This window comes from Typopeltis vanoorti, chromosome 20, assembly GCF_054136105.1.
Source record: "Typopeltis vanoorti isolate ZY-2024b chromosome 20, IOZ_Tvanoo_1.0, whole genome shotgun sequence".
NCBI lineage: Eukaryota > Metazoa > Arthropoda > Arachnida > Uropygi > Thelyphonidae > Typopeltis > Typopeltis vanoorti.
This window is the reverse complement of record NC_143568.1, coordinates 109,749,482-109,766,218: the sequence shown is the minus strand read 5'-3', so window position 1 is coordinate 109,766,218 and position 16,737 is coordinate 109,749,482. Positions and strand designations below refer to the sequence as shown.

Below are 16,737 nucleotides of genomic sequence, written 5' to 3'. Positions count from 1 at the left end.
ATTCTAGATCTTCCAAGATTTATAGTGTACCTAAACTTATCAGGTTAGATATCCTATGCTGAAGGTTGCCAGACTCCTTTGGCTCAAGATTTCCTTGCCTCATTTGTTGCCATTATTGCTATTTACCCTAACAATAAAATAATCTTCCTCATCTACCAAAATTCCAGACAATCCTCCTCAACATTCTTCTAACATCCTGAACCTTAACTCTTAGCTAGCTATCCCTCCAAATATACTGTTGTTATCTTTCCTCTTGGCAAATCTGATCATTACCTTGCCCATGTTTCCTTTTCTACAGATTGTTATCTCCCAGTCAATATCAGCCTCATATCCTATTGGACTATAATGGTGCTAACTAGAATGACCTGATTTCTATGCCTTGTTTCCATGGTATGATTATTGCTTCTACTTTTCTGATCCTACTACCAGCTCTATTCTATTCTACTCTGCTCTAATAACCAAAATTATTCTTGCTGAGATGAGTGCTTATATTTTCCACTTCCCTCAAATTTCTCAACCCTTATCCAAGACCTGAATCTCCAACAACCACACCAAAACAATCCATACCAGAAATTCAGTATATGTCCAACCGCTCAAGTCAAACACTTAAGCCTCTGACTCAGCTCTTAAAGAGCAGCTTTAACAAACGAAAAAAATCCAAAGCAGGTAAGAGCCAAATAATACACTAAGCATGCGTCTTGGGAAGGGACTGAGACTCCCAGTTCCTTCCAAGGATGTGAAATGCAACTTCTGCCCTTCTATGTTTTGACCTCTTTCACATTTTGATGATACAATGCTAATGTTTCCTAAAGATATGGCAGATCTCTTGGCACCAGTCTTTTTCTTCACCAGTCTTTTTTACTTGTTTAGATGCCCATGATAAATCTCTTTCCACTATCCACAAATCCACCATAGACAATAAAATAAATAAATAATAATAATAAATAAAATAATAGCCATGATACAAACAAGTCTCTTTGCCCTAATGGTATCCCTCCAGTTGTACTAAAAGCCTCAGAACTAACATCCATCTTGTATTCCCTGTACATGCTATCATACTCATCTGATATCTATCCAGCAGATTGAAAACAAATTTACATAAAGCCTGTTTTGAGAAGAGAGATAAAAGTCACCCATCACATTATTGCCCTATTAATCTCACTTCAATATTCTTGAAAATAATGGAAAAGTCATCAATAGAAATTTACTTCACTACCAAGAGACTCACCAGTTACTTGGTGATAACCAATATGGATTCAACCATTCTTGCTCCACAGCAGATCTCCTAATTGACCTAACCAGCCCTTGGGTGCAAGCCATGGAATAGTTTGGAGAAACTCAGGTGGTTGCTCTTTTGTTCATATTTCCAAGACATTTGATCAAGTCTGGCATTATGGTCAATTTACAAAACTATCATCTTATGGCATTCCTCTTACCTTTGGGGAGTGGATCACCAACTTCATCTCCAGTTGTTCACTGCAGGTTATGGTAAGTTTCCTTTCATCAAATTTTTAATGAATACTGGGGTACTCCAGGGATCTGTGGTTTCAGTTACACTCTTTTTACTATACATCAGTGAATAACAAATTACATGATAACCACAGTAATTAACTTTAATGAAAGCACAGATATTTGATACTGAAAATTACAGTACATCATCAGTGTGTAAAAACAAGCAAATCAAAGAGTAGGAATACAAGGTACATACAACAATTGGTTTACCAATTAAACATGGTTTCCATGTGCTAGAAACTAATATATTAATAAATAATATTAAAACTATTTTTGATATTTATATAAAATGAGAATCTCCCAAACTTTTGGGAGGGAGAGAGAGAGACAATCATTCCGATTCAGGTTAGGTCGATGTAAAAGGGCTTCATAACTTTTTTTAAAAAGGCATTCATATTTAAAACTGCTTCTATGGAGAAGATGAGTTTCATCCCATTGGATACTGTGTTTAGTGTCAATACTATGCTGTGCCAGACCAGACTTTTTGAGGTTTCACACATTCAATGTAATATTGATGTTCGTTAATTATTTTTTCCACAGAACAGCCTGCCTTCCCAAAGTATGTCAAATTACTTTCATTAAAATTAATTACTGTGGTTATTGTCTAATTTGTTGTTTATAGTTATGCCACAGGTACCTTTAAAGATTATACACCAATAATCTACTTATCTTCTTTTCTGATATCTAATCCTATTCATAACTTTGCTGATGACTGTACTCTCTGTTCCGCTGTTTCCTTTTCACAACCTTGCAGTGTTAGATAATTTAAGCATTAAGATCCTCTTTAACCAATATTTAAAAAAACACCAATCTCCTAGCCATTCTCAAGTGAGGATAACTTGGTGAATTTTAATGGAAAAAAAAATGTTGTAGTGCACCTAGGATCCCCTCAGAATTCTTGATTTTATTCAGAAGAGAGTTGTTTGCTTAATAGATGACTCTTCAATTGCTTTACATGGATGTTTTGTTGCTACATTATGCCTTTTCGATAAGCGCTCCTGTACTTGCTACTGCCTTTCCTTCACTTTCCCATAATCATAAACAATTCAGCTCCAAATTTATCATAATTTTTCATCCTTTTTAATTCTGTATATCTCTGTTCTTTGCAACAGTCTTCCCCATATAGTTTTCCTCAATGATTACAACTGATAGCTTTCAAGAAACATATTACCAAATTCTTTCCTCTCTCTAACCGCTTGTCCACATATGGTGCTGTAGCATCATAGGTCTTGAGACCTTTCTCATTTATGGGAGCTGATATTAAAAAAAAAAGCTGCATAAAAATAATTGTCCTCCTATTTGTTGATTCCACAGGCAACATAACAATAAGAACATTTCAAATTCTTGTTTAACATTATAGCAGAGTGTCTGTTTCATGGACACTCTGCTATTAGCATAAAAAATTCCAGATGTTTTCTCTTAAAAATAAAAGATAAAAAAACTTAAATCTTCAGATATGATCGCAAGTTATGATAATGCATATCTTTTCATCAACATTCCTTATTCTGAGACATTAAAATTTTTATTGCAAGAATTTCAACACACAGTATAGACTTATTCAAATTTACTATTAGGTCTGGATATTTTGCTTGGAAAGATATTTTCACACGTCAGTTGAAGTTCTTTCAACTGGTTTGTAACAACAGCAACAAACATATTGTTAGTTTCCCATTTTTTTTTTTTTTAAATAGTAAATCCTCTAATAGTAATTCTGTAGTCCACTTTTAACAGTAGATTCTATAAATAATAGACCTATAATTTTACTATTAAAATATGATATTTCTCTACTTGCATACTGTCTGGTCTGTAATTAAACCGATAATTTTTCTGGGTAATTCACATATTTTCTCCTTCAAAATCAATCAGAAAATATAAAGTCACCAATAAAATTACATCAGTGAGAACTGAAAAGCAATGAGAAAAGTAAGGAACTAGTATGTTAATATGTTTCTTTCCTAGTTAAAAATGAATGATACCCTTTCAAAGCAAACCATTATCTCTTTCAATTAAAAAAAAAAAAACACTAATGAAAAATTAAAAAAAAACTGTCATAATTTTTTTAAACCCTGTTTAATTATTTTCTAGTATGATACATAAAACCCTATATAGCTAACCTTTAAATTTTCAATCCATCGTAGTGTACTGCTGTATAACAGCATTGTTGGAACATCAGCAGCCGTTTCTAGAGCAACAGGTTTAGTTTCAAAAGCAACTGACAAATTGAGATTTTGAGATCGAAAAGCACGATATGAATCATGTTCCTATAAAATAAATTTAACTTTTAACAGAGCCATAAAATATATATAATCTAGAAAACATCTATACAATAAAGATTTCTGGTGAAACCATTTAAAATCCCATTTTCTCTTTTGTGTTATATAACTTAGTAGCTTAAAAACCTGCTTACTGATTATGACAAGTCAGTTAATCCTATGCCTTTTCTGCTACACCTATAATTTGCAGGATAAAGAATGTAAATAAAATCCTGCCACCTCCATATAAGGTGGCAGGATTTTACATCCATTGAAATTTGAACCCAGGTCTCTCCCACCAAAGGGCATTATTAATTACAACTGAGCAATGGAGGCTCACCATTAAAATACATTAATAAAATAAAATACATCCTGGTGAAATCCACTTAACAGAATCATGTATAATGTAATTGCAAACTCCCTACAGGATACAGGGCTAAACTGTTTATTACAATTTTTTTAATGGGCAGAAATGACAAAATTAACTCCTGAATGGTATCTGATCAATGGGGCATTATATAAAGCAATACTTAGTCTTTATTTGAGTTGAAAGTCAGCAGTTAGAATAGGAAGAGGGTTTAATGTTAAATCTGATGTCAGACAAGGATGTAGATTATCCCCTCTGTTATTCATTATCTATATGGACATTATGAAGGAAAATGGTACCTGATATCTAAATTGGAGATGTTAATTAGCGCTTTGTTTTATGCGGATGATGTTATACTTCTAAATAAATCCGCTACAAGTCTGCAAGCTTCCCTGACTAAATTGAATAACTGTTGTAATAGATATGGTATGAAGGTTAGCATTAAAAAGACAAAGACAAAGTAGAATCCCTGAAAATGTCAACTGCGTTGTGAATGGAGAACCTGTGGAACAAGTACATGGAAATATATGGAACAAGTATATGGAAATAGACAACATAATCAACAAAGCTGGTAGGGTAGGAAGTCAATTGAATAAATTCATATGGAACATGAGAGAAAGTAGTCAGAACACTAAATTAGCTGTATACAAGACAGTGTTCAAACCAGTTTTAACTTATGGATCTAAGAGCTAGGTCAGGAGTAAAACACTTGACCAAAGATTGGAGACTGCAGATATGACAGTCCTGAGAAAAATTATCATCCAATTCAACAGCACGAACAGATGGCATCAATGGCAATATCATATTACAAACGAGGATATTAGGAAAGAACTTGACATTGTCAGCATCCAGGAATGTGTTAGCAGAGCTAATCTCAGATGGTATGGTCACTTAAATAGAATGGGTGAGGAAAGGTTAGCAAAACAAGTGTTCTCTGCCAGGTTGGCAGAAAAACGACCCAGAGGAAGACCAAGATACAGGTGGATTGATACAGTAACAAGTGCCTTAGACGATAGAAATATAAGATCTGATAATGTTGGAGTATTGACAAGTAACAGACTGATATGGAGGAAAATTGTAGATGGGAAGTTAGTAATGATGTAAATTCTTCATGTAGTACTATTTTATCCTGTACATCCCTTGAGGGTACATGGCAGGAATTTGATGTCGATGGTATCTGATATACTTTTAAAGTGATCTTTTCAAAAACTTAGAAATGTCATTCTGAACATATTTTTATCTTGTACAAGATAAGCAAACAAAAAAAGATTCAACATTTATAAGCATAGTTGAGCAGTAAGTGAGCAAGACAGAGTAATGGATCCAGAGGAGGGACGTTGCCCATTCCCTTAAATTAAAATGAGAAATATTCTGAAATTTCACTTTTAAATATCAACTTTCAATTATATTCAGGTGTATTTTATAAAATGCATAAAAATTTATTAGATTCATTTTGTCATGACCATACACAATCTTTGACAAAGTTAATTAGATCGGTAACAACATAGGACTGCAGCTGAATCCTAGCAAGACAAAATTTATGGTTTTCAAAGAGGGAAGCTTCTAAGAAACAAGTGTATATTAATGTAGGAAGAACTGAGGAAGTCAGCAAGTTAAAGTACCTGGAATCCATTATTAATATAAAGAATTACTGTTCAGAAGATGCTGATGAAGATTAGGAATTGCTAAAACAAGAGTATGAGACCTGTCTAAAATCGGGAAGGATGAATCTATCTCCACAGGAACAAAGTTAAGGATTCCAGATGTAGCGTTTTTCCAACAGCTACATCTGAAATCTCACATCTACAGATGTAGATGTGAGATTTGGAACTTAAAGAGGTCTGAAGGAAAAAGAATAACTCCTTTTGAGATGTGGGGTCACAGAAGGCTGTTGAAAATATCATATACTGAAAAGCAGACAAATGGATGTGTGCTCAAAAGGATTGGTAGAACTTTAAGGCTCCTTAAGGATACTAAAAGAAGAAAGTTGAAATACTTTGGACACACTGAAAGAATGGAAGGAGGAATTCTCAAAACATTAATAGAAGGTAAAGTTCCTGTATAAAGGGGGGGGGGGATAGAGCCTCAATGAAATGGATGGTGTGTCTGGAATGACTTATTTTCAGAGAGTTGAAGCCTACAGAAAAGCATACAACAGAACTACCTGCAGAGGACTGGTGTGGCACATTGCTGAGCAATAGACTGACAATATGACATCTGATAATGTATGGATGGATACATGATCAATCTTGGAGTCTAGATGGCTAAACAGATTTTAACGTCATTTTGTACTCTGAATCTCTACGATATTTGTTTTCTTCCTTCTGGACCATCTGCAGAAGCAAAACATTTCAAAATTATATATGGTACCAACTCTGCTCTGGATAGATAAACAGAATTCAATAAATTCTATTTAAGATGGACAGCAGAATATGTCTGCACAATACAATTTTATTTCAATTGGTTCATGTTTTTTTTTCCTTTTAGAAGAATGTAAATCAGAAGAATTTAATGAGGTTTGATATTTTGAATCTGTATTGAAATTCTTGGAGTCCTTTCAATTTTGGTTTCATTTAATTTTGTCACTGCTGGCAAAATTAGATATTCATTTTTACAGTAATCTACTTCATATCCAACCTTCAAACACAATGACCCTTCAAATTAACTGACCCTTGCATGTCAACAAACCTCTGGTACAGCACCATGTAATAGTTATAACTTATTTTTCACGGTATTAACACCACCACAAACACTTTTATCACAAAGATGTTTTATTAACGCTTATATTTCGCTGATTTTCAACTCGGCATCATCAGAGCACAACACACTTGTAAATGCGACAGTGAGTGAGTGAAACAATATAATTGCAAAAGACAAAAGATCTAAAGTCCTATTTTTTGGCACCCTCTAACGAGGAAAAAAAAAAAAAAGCCAGCAGTTATCCAGGAGTTTTTCTTAGGATAACCGTCTCCCAAATTTTTGGCAAATTAATGCAACCATAAATAATAATATTTGGTTTACCTATCAAGTGTTGATCAATTTTATTAACTGAACCAACTAGTTTTGCCACACTTATCTGTTGGCATCTTCAGGGCACTTACATAGAGGTTTAAACAATCTCACAATTATGCATAACTGCAAAACTGACAAGAATAACTGTAAAAAACTAACTAGAATAATTACAAATAAAATAGTAACGAACATGAGTGAAACACATATTGCGTGTACAAGATCAGCTAGTTGTTGCTGAGGAACTTTCTGTAGTTTGTATTAAAGTTCATTTCTTCCATTTTTAAGGTTCTGATTAGGGTTTTCCATATCTCTGGGAGTATTAGGCCTTGATTTCTGTTAAGGTTGACAGTAGAACGGGCGACTGTGGCTGCTTCTTTGAAAATTCTTGAATGGTAATCTTCCTCTATGTAAGGGGAACAGCTTTTGTCCCACTCGATGATATGGTTAGTTGTAGAGAAATGAGACGATAGGCCAGAAATGTCCTGGCTGTTGTTTTTGACATAGCCAATGTGCTCCTTTTGCCTGATTTCGAGGCTTCTTGAAATCTGTCTGATGTAACTAGAGCCACATGAGAATGGAATATTATAAACTCCAGCATATTTATAGAAAGGATGGTTAGGTTAGGTTATTTTATTTGTAATAATTCTAGTCATTTTTTTACAGTTATTCTTGTCAGTTTTGCAGTTATGCATAATTGTGAGATTGTTTAAACCTCTATGTAAGTGCCCTGAAGATGCCAACAGATAAGTGTGGCGAAACTAGTTGGTTCAGTTAATAAAATTGATCAACACTTGATCGGTAAACCAAATATTATTATTTACTAATTTATGATTAAGAAAATAACCTTCATGATTAATGCAACCACATTTGTTAAGGTTGGGAGAATTCTTCAAAGCCATTGCTGACTCAAAAAATAAACTTTCAGTTCTATAACGACTCCTAAATAGCACATTCGTTTTGCTCCATCTAATCCTGTGTGAAGGAGTGTCCAAAGCGTGGTCTGCCAGTCCCGACTTGCCATAGTATAGTTTGCCCATAATAGGCCAAGTCACAGTCACACGGAACTTCATACACTCCTGGGTGTGCTAAAGGGTGAAATTTATCCTTAGGCAAGCGGATCAGAGTTGCCAGCTTGGCATGAGGTTTGAAAGTGGTGCGAAGGCTATGTTTCAACAATACTTTGGCTATCTTTTCCGACGTACCTCTGATATAGGGAATAGAAATGGTCATGTTGTATTCTTGTGTATTAGGGGAGGGCAGAGTAATGGGCCTATGTAGTATTTTATCTATTTTGTAGGGATTGTAGCCGTTGGCTAAGAACGTATGGTGCAGGTATTGGAGTTCAGTGGTCCGAGCTGTATCGTTAGAACAAATGGCTCTGGCTCTGTGTATAAGTGTTTTTAAAATACCATACTGTTGGACTGGATGATGATAATGTGATTGTTTATGTAGGTATCTTCCTGTGTGTGTGTGTAGGCTTTCTGTAAATAGAAAAAGATAGTGATCCATCTGAAAGGCGGGTGACTAATGTGTCAAGAAATGGTAAACAGTTATTTGATTCTTTTTCTACTGTGAAGTGAATTTTGGAGTGTTGGCTGTTTAGGTAGGTGACAAAAGCATCCAAAGTGTCTTGTCCATGGGGCCAGATGGCAAACACATCATCTACATAGCGTAACCACACTTGTGGCTTGTATGTAGCTGTGGTAAGTACTTTGTTTTCAAAGTGTTCCATGTAAAAATTTGCTAACGGGGGAAAGAGAGGGGGTGGAACCCATAGCAGTACCATTAATCTGTTTGTAGAATCCCCACCCCCATGTAAAGTAACCTGCATTCATGGTAAATTGAAATAATTCAAAAATATCTGAGGGAAATTTAGACTTGATTAAATCAAGAGTGTCTATAAGTGGTACAATGGTAAATAAGGAGGTGACATTGAAACTAACCATTATGTCTGAATCTTTTAGGATTAGATTTTTAACCAGTGTTCTGAAATGGATTGAATTTTTTTACAAAAGTAGAGGAGTTGCCAGTAAAGGGGGCAAGCGACTTGGCTAAATGCCGGGCCAGTTTATATGTGGGACTATCTATGCTATCAACTATGGGGCGTAGGGGAATATTAGTTTTGTGGATTTTTGGTAATCCAGAAATACGGAGTGGTTTAACATGGGTTGGTTTTATTTTCCTGATGATTTCTTTGAGCCATGATGTCACTTTCTTGCATTTTTCTGTTATACTCTTCTTTATTCATGATAACTGTTGCATTTCCTTTATCGGCTTTTGTAATAATAATATTTTTATTATTATATAACTTTTTAGGGCAGTTATTTGCTTACGTGGCATATTGCTTTTTGGGGGCTTAGCCTTGTTGTGCCCTGATGATGCTGAGTTGAAAATAAGCGAAATATAAGCATAAATAAAACATCTTTGTGATAAAAGTGTTTGTGGTGTTGTTAATACTGTGAAAAATAAGTCATGAATAACCATCAACACCTAAGCTTATCTGTTAGACCATGCAATAGTACTTTAATTATCCAACCCGTCAATTATCAGAATAGCGAAATGCTTTCCCAATATGGTCAGATAAACAGTAGATTACTGCATCATTATTATTCTTATTTTACACATTCTATAGAATCATAATGGGAGGCCCATTTTAGACAACACCAGTCTATTGTACCACTCCTTAAGCCATTAACCATCTGCACATTCACCACTCAATCAGGCAAATGAATTCCATGGTCTATTCTCCCTGCAAAAAGGCCACTTCTCATCCTCCTACTCACTCCAACTTCTAAAAATGATCTCTAGTCCTTGCTCTTTCCCTTTGTTCTACTAGATCAGCATTTCTCAAAGTGTGGTACGCGTACCGCCGGGGGTATGTGGCATTTTTGGCTATGCATAATTAAAGGAGTCATTATATTTTTCAACAAACAGTGCCATTAGAGACAACTGGGATAAAACAGCACTAACTAATGAATCACATCCCCTCTCCAACCGAAACTGCCAAGTAAAGCCATATGTTGCCGGTGGAACATATGGTTTTGCTTGACACCACTCCCGTCGTTAACGTGTTAAAACTAAGAAATATATAGTGAATGTGTTTCAGATATTATGGAATTTGGTTGAAGGGAATTAGCATTTCAACTCAACTGTTGAAATGCTAATTTGTCTTTGGTTCGAGCAATCTTTTGTTAATACCGCACCAATCATATGCAGTTCTTCGCTGCTCTACGTATCCAAAGTCTTGTAAATTATTGGTAATTTTTGCTTGAAATAATGGGAAAGAAGATGACGCTATTTGGGTAGATGACTTTGAGGATGCACACAAAGAAACTGTTCTTGGTGCCAAAAGAAGTGATAGCGAGTAGGAGCTTCTTGGTAAGTCACACCATTTTCAGTTTTTTTCGGAAAACTTTAGTTTCCGAAAATTCCAGCACGTATCTTGCAACACGAATTTTTTAGCTTTAATTTTGGGAAAAAAGTTAGAGTTATAATCAAGTAAATACAGTATTTTTTTTTTACCTTTCTTACGTATGGATCACTGGTTAAAAATTGGATTTATAAAATCCCCAAAAGAGAGCAATATAGCAAATACAAGTAGCTGTAAGCAACAAGAAAGTGTTGATTTTGCATCTGGATCAAATGAAATTAATAAGTGTCGTCTGACATCTCTAGAGAACCAAAATTTAAAAATAAATCATATTTTTTGTTTACAGGAACATATAAATTCAAATAAAATAGATATTTAATTTTAATTAATATTTTAAATTAATTTATTAATTTTAATTTATTTATTTTTAATTAATTAATGAATTTATTTTTTTAATTAATTAATTAGGGGGTACTTGGTAATAATGAAAATTTAACAAGGGGTACGTGGATATCAGAAGTTTGAGAAACACCATACTATATGAAAAATCTCTCTTGTGTCAATGCTGTATATGCTTCTCAACAGATTAAAATATCAATTATTTACTTCCCCCTTTGTCTTCTACTGGCCACATACGAAAGAGTGCATATATGAAAAACATAAGTTGATGTTTCATAAAATTCCTAACAATTTGAGATATCAGATTTTTGCAAATGTACGATTTCAAAGAGCCTTAAGATTAATTAAACATGTTACAGATATTATGATAGTTTTTGCAAAAATGATAGATGTATTAACAAGTGAAAACCGAACTCTAAAACAATTCCAAACTGTTTTGTATATAAATAATTATAAGCACCTCTTATGTTTGGTATTGTGCATACATAATTATTATTATTATTACACGACACTTCCAGGGAATCCAAAGACTCATTGAGGGAGGGTATCTACTCCACAACTTTCAATCTCCGCCACTCAATCCACCAACTACAACAAACTTCAACTACTTTCATCATCTACACCAACACAATCTACTGTTGACCACCACTACTAGTATTTTCACAGACAATCATAAATATCCATGTCCAGGGTAGTATTCGAACCCACAGCCTTTTGGCTGGAGAGCAGATACTAACCACTCGGTCAACCAGACCGGCATTAATTGTAGGAATTAACTGACCACTGTTTCTATATTTTCGATCTTCATGGGTGATTAAGGGTCAAAGCTGTATAACTGAGAGGAGACCTCCACGTAGCCTTTAAAGGAATGCAGAGAACCAACCAGGTTTTCTGACCTAATGTCCAATCCTCAACTTCTCGTGCTGCACCCTGTTGTGTATCTACCTGGATACTGAATGAACGACGATGGGCTGGCAATGTGGGATTTAGCTAACCAAATTCTATTCTTATTGGTTTAAACCAAAATACAAAATGATGGTACATGACAGAATTCCATGCCAGCTGGAGCATTGCCCAGTTAAACAAGGCCCCCCCCCCCATTGTTTTCGCCAGGAAACCATGGCAAACAGTGAAAAGTCAGCTATCAACATAAGAAGCTTCAATGGCAAAGAAATGGAGCTAGCTGAGGAATTAGATAAGTACCAGATCAACATAATAGGGGTGACTGAAACAAAAAAGACAAAAAAAGGCAAGATCTTGCTGAGCAATAAATACCAAATGTTATACCCAGGCAATGAAAATCAAGGAAAAGAAGGAGTAGCCATAGTATTCAACACTAAATACGAGACTAATCTTTTTGAATGGCAGGCGGTCTCAAGTAGAGTGATGTAGGCAGATATCAGAATGGGGAACTGGGCAATGAGACTTATTTGTGCCTATGGTCGCACAGAGGGTTCTACTAAGGTAGAAGTGGAATTTTTGGGGGCTTTAGAGAAAGCAACTGACACGATGAAAAAGGAAAAGTTGATCCTTGTTGGGGATCTAAATAGCTGAGTAGGAAATGATTGTCAGACATAGAAAAATATTTTGGGAAAATTTGAAGAAAAGAGCAAAGCTAATAATAATGGCAAATACCTGTTGATTTTCTGCTCAGGACATGGACTGGTTATACTAACACCATGTTCCAACATAAAAATGTGTAGAAATTCACATGGAGAGACGAGGCAAGGAATAAGAAAAGTCTCATTGACTATATTATCGTCGATAGTGATGTTTTCTTCCTGGCGCACACCAGAGTGTACAGAGGATTTGAAATTCGAAGTGATCACCATTTACTCTTGAGCAGGATAAAATTGAATTTCATTTTGAAAAGAAGAACATGTAAGAAAGTTTTAAAGTGAATAAAAGTTGAGCAGCTCTCAGATGTGGTGAACTGTAGACTAAAATACACAAAGATTATTGAAGAAAAAGTGAAACAATTTGAGAACAGGAACCAACTTTGGAGGGGTTTTCTAACACCATGTTCCCCTTTGGAGGGGAACATGGTGTTAGTGGCAAGTCTTCATGAAAACCCTGATTGATTCAGCATAGAGGCATGTGGTGAGGTTGTCTGCTAGTGTAAAAATTTGATGTAGCTTGAAAATACCAAAGTGCTTTACATCAATTTTTACAGAGGTCAAGTCCTATAAGATTGTTACAAAATTAACCTTGTATGTCTATATAGTTAAAGCTAAATTGTTAATGTAATCAACCCTGAGGGAACTGACTGTACTGCTTTAAGAAAGAAATTTCTAGAAAGTTAGGAACAAAGGCAATACCTTGCCACCATACACTTTGTATGATGGCTCCTTATAAGGATATATGAAAGTTGTTCATGTGCTCCACTTATAAACACCTTCAAGGTCAGTGTCAAACAGACTGCCAAAGTTCAGTCGAGCTTCCGCTGCCCAACGTAATAGGATTAAAAGAGTGCAGTAGGAGAACAAAGAAAGGGTCAGTATTAGTGAAGGATCAAGAGATCGCACCAAAATATTCGGAGTCCCATATCTTCATGCAGGGATCTGAAAGAGGATGAATAAAAGGCATTGGCCAGAAGTTCGGATATCGGATGTCAACCATCGAAGACGCGACTTTCTGGAGAAGTCATGCCAGAAGTCTGAAGGGATGATGACAGAAGTCGATCCGCCAGGCAGAGACAAGACCTGATGACAATCTTCGCCGGGAGCAATTTTCGAGCTGGAAGAAACTGCTCTGTTACGGTAACGTGCACGCACCTACTCCACATGCCGAACCCTTTCGCCCGAGTTTACGAGTGCTGGGAAGACAGCATCTGAGAAGCCATCTGTGTCAAAAATCTGATGCTGGTGTAGGAAAGGAGTCAAAACCTGAAACGGAAGGAAAAGTCAGGACTCCAACTCGAACCCAAGGAATAAGTACGCACAGTGGGTAGCAGCCTTAATGTGACTTTGATTCTTTTATTCAATTTTGTGAAATATAAGAGAACTTTATTAGTGGACTTAAGTTTAAGGTGCTGAATTTGAGCAGAGTTAGGATATGAATTTTAATGTTCATATCCTAATATGTGATTGAAGTTCATGTATGATAAGTTTTGATAATTGATTGAAGGTCATGTATGTAATAGATAAAGAATAACAGTTTGTTAGCAGTACAATTGGCTAGGAATTTAACTTAGTATTGGAAAGGAATGAATATTTATGTGTCATGATAATCTTGAATTACAAAGGTATTTTAACATGATTGTTTTTATTTAAGAGTTAGACTGAGTATTTTTCCTTATCAGAATTATACTGTAAATTATACTGTTGAAAATAAATGTGCTTTTCAAAATGTCAACAGATTTCTGCCTGAACTTTAATTTTACGATACACTGTTCCAAAATAAATTAGAGCCTATTCGCAGGAACCCAAGAGAAAGGATAGAAAGAATAATTAGTGGACCACAACTGTAAACAAAAAATTGATTGGAGGTAATTTGAGTTTAAGGGAAGACTGTTGGATGCACTTACATCTTATTGCTAGGAAACTAGAACATCGGCAGTGCAGCTTTTCAAATAAATTTTCCAGTGTCCAAGGAATAAGAAGGGAAGTGCAGAAGGTAGAAAAAAGGGAGGCATTTGCATAAAGGAAATAAAGGAATGAATATATAAGTTTACAATAGTGGATTAGACAATATTTTACGATGGCACAGCCAACTGCATAAAGTAAAGTAAAATCAGAACTCCATGGTGGACACAGGAAGGTAAAGAGGCAGTGAAGGAAAATAAGTAAGCTTATCAAAAGTTCCTCACAAATAAGTCAGCTTGTGCTCTAAGAGAATACAGAGACAAATGTAAGAAAGCTAAACACTGTATAAAACTAGCTAAACAAAAGTCACTGGAAGACTTTGGTAAGAACATAGAAAATAAATATCAAGAAGGTTGCAAGATATTCTGGAGGTTGTTGAAGAATCTCATAAATGGAGGAAAGAGTGTTGTAAAAGGTATTAGAGATGATAAAGTTGACATGAAAACTGGATAAAAAGATATCCGTGAAGTATGGGGGGTAATTACTTCAAAAAATTGCTAAATGAAACAAGCAGTGATAGCATAGTGGCAAAACAACACTCAACAAGCATACAGTCAGGAATACATATCCATACTTGAAGTAGAAAAAGCCATCAAAGGCTTCAAATGTGGAAAGGCAGCAGGAGTAGATGACATTCGACCAGAAATGCTCAAGTATGAAGGTATAAAAGTCTTACAGTGGCTGCACTGCATAGTTCAAAAGGCCTGGACAGAGGGAAAAATTCCAGATGATTAAAGCAGAGCTGTCATAGTACCCATATATAAAAAGGGAAATAAAACTGAGTGTGAGAATTACAGAGGTATTTTCCTACTGAGATTTATGCAAGTATACTTGAGGAACAGGTGAGAAAAATTGTGGAGAAATGGTTGGGAAGAACAAGCTGGATTCAGGCCAAATAGAGACTATCAGGATTTGATCTTCACTTTACGACAAATAGTTGAGAAAGTATGGGAATATAACAAAGATTTGTGTTTAAGTTTTGTAGATCTGGTAAAGGCATATGACAAGGTGCCAAGAGAAAAGCTATTCAATATGCTACAGTTATATGGTGTCAATGAGGCATTATATCAAACAATACTTAGTCTTTATTTGAATTGTAAGTCAGTAGTTAGAATTGAAGGAAGTACAGGAAGATGGTTTAATGTTAAATCTGATGTCAGACAAGGATGTACATTATCTCCTCTGTTATTCATTATCTATATTGATCACATTATGAAGGAAAGTGGCATTAAACTTGATATCAAAATTGGAGATGTTAATGTTAGCTCTTTGCTTTATGCAGATGATGTTATACTTCTATGTAAATCTGCTACAAGTCTGCAAGATTCCCTGACTAAATTTCACAACACAGTTGACATTGAAAATGTCAACTGTGTTGTGAATGGAGAACCTGTGGAACAAGTAAAACATTTCACCTCTTAGGCACTATTTTCAGTGAAGATGGCAAATTAAATATGGAAATAGACAACAGAATCAACAAAGCTGGTATGGTAGGAAGTCAATTGAATAAATGCATATGGAATAAGAGAGAAATTAATTGGAACACTAAATTAGCTGTATACAAGACAGTGTTCAAACCAGTTTTAACTTATGGATCTGAGAGCTGGGGCAGAAGTAAAACACTTGACCAAAGAGACCGCAGATATGAGAGTCCTGAGAAAGATTAGGGGCATGAACAGACGGCATCAATGACAATATCATATTAAAAGTGAGGATATTAGGAAAGAACTTGACTTTGTCGGCATCCAGGAATGCGTTAGCAAAGCTAATCTCAGGTGGTATGGTCACGTAAACAGAATGGGAGAGGAAAGATTAGCAAAATAAGTGTTCTCTGTCAGGTTGGCAGGAAAATGACCTAGAGGAAGACCAAGATATAGGTGGATTGATAGTAAAATGTGCCTTAGATGATAGAAATATAAGATCTGATAATGTTGGAGTCTTGACAAGTAACAGACTGATTTGGAGGAAAATTGTAGATAAGAAGTTAGTAATCATGTAAATTTTTCATGTGGTACTAACATATCCTGTACACACCTTGATGGTACATGGCAGGAATTTGATGATGATGATTGTTTCTATACTGAAGCTTTAGTGTTGCATTATTGATTTTTTTTTCTGTAATGTGTATGACATTGTGTTCCATTTTTCATACTGAGGATGTTTACAAAACATGGATGAAAATTTTACACCAATCAATGATTAATTTTTTTGTAAGTATTAATTATTAATTTAAGTTTATGG

The 16,737-nt window shown here is 35.2% G+C and overlaps 1 protein-coding gene across 1 annotated transcript in view; it reads right to left on the bottom strand.

The window, feature by feature from the left end:
- The window catches only part of hob (bridge-like lipid transfer protein family member hobbit), an 844,941-nt gene that overhangs the window by 280,516 nt on the left and 547,688 nt on the right, over positions 1-16,737 (bottom strand). Inside the window, exon 32 of the mRNA XM_090409957.1 lies at positions 3,627-3,773. Within this exon, the coding sequence (XP_090266083.1) occupies positions 3,627-3,773 (147 nt within the window). The remainder of the gene's footprint in view (positions 1-3,626; positions 3,774-16,737) is intronic.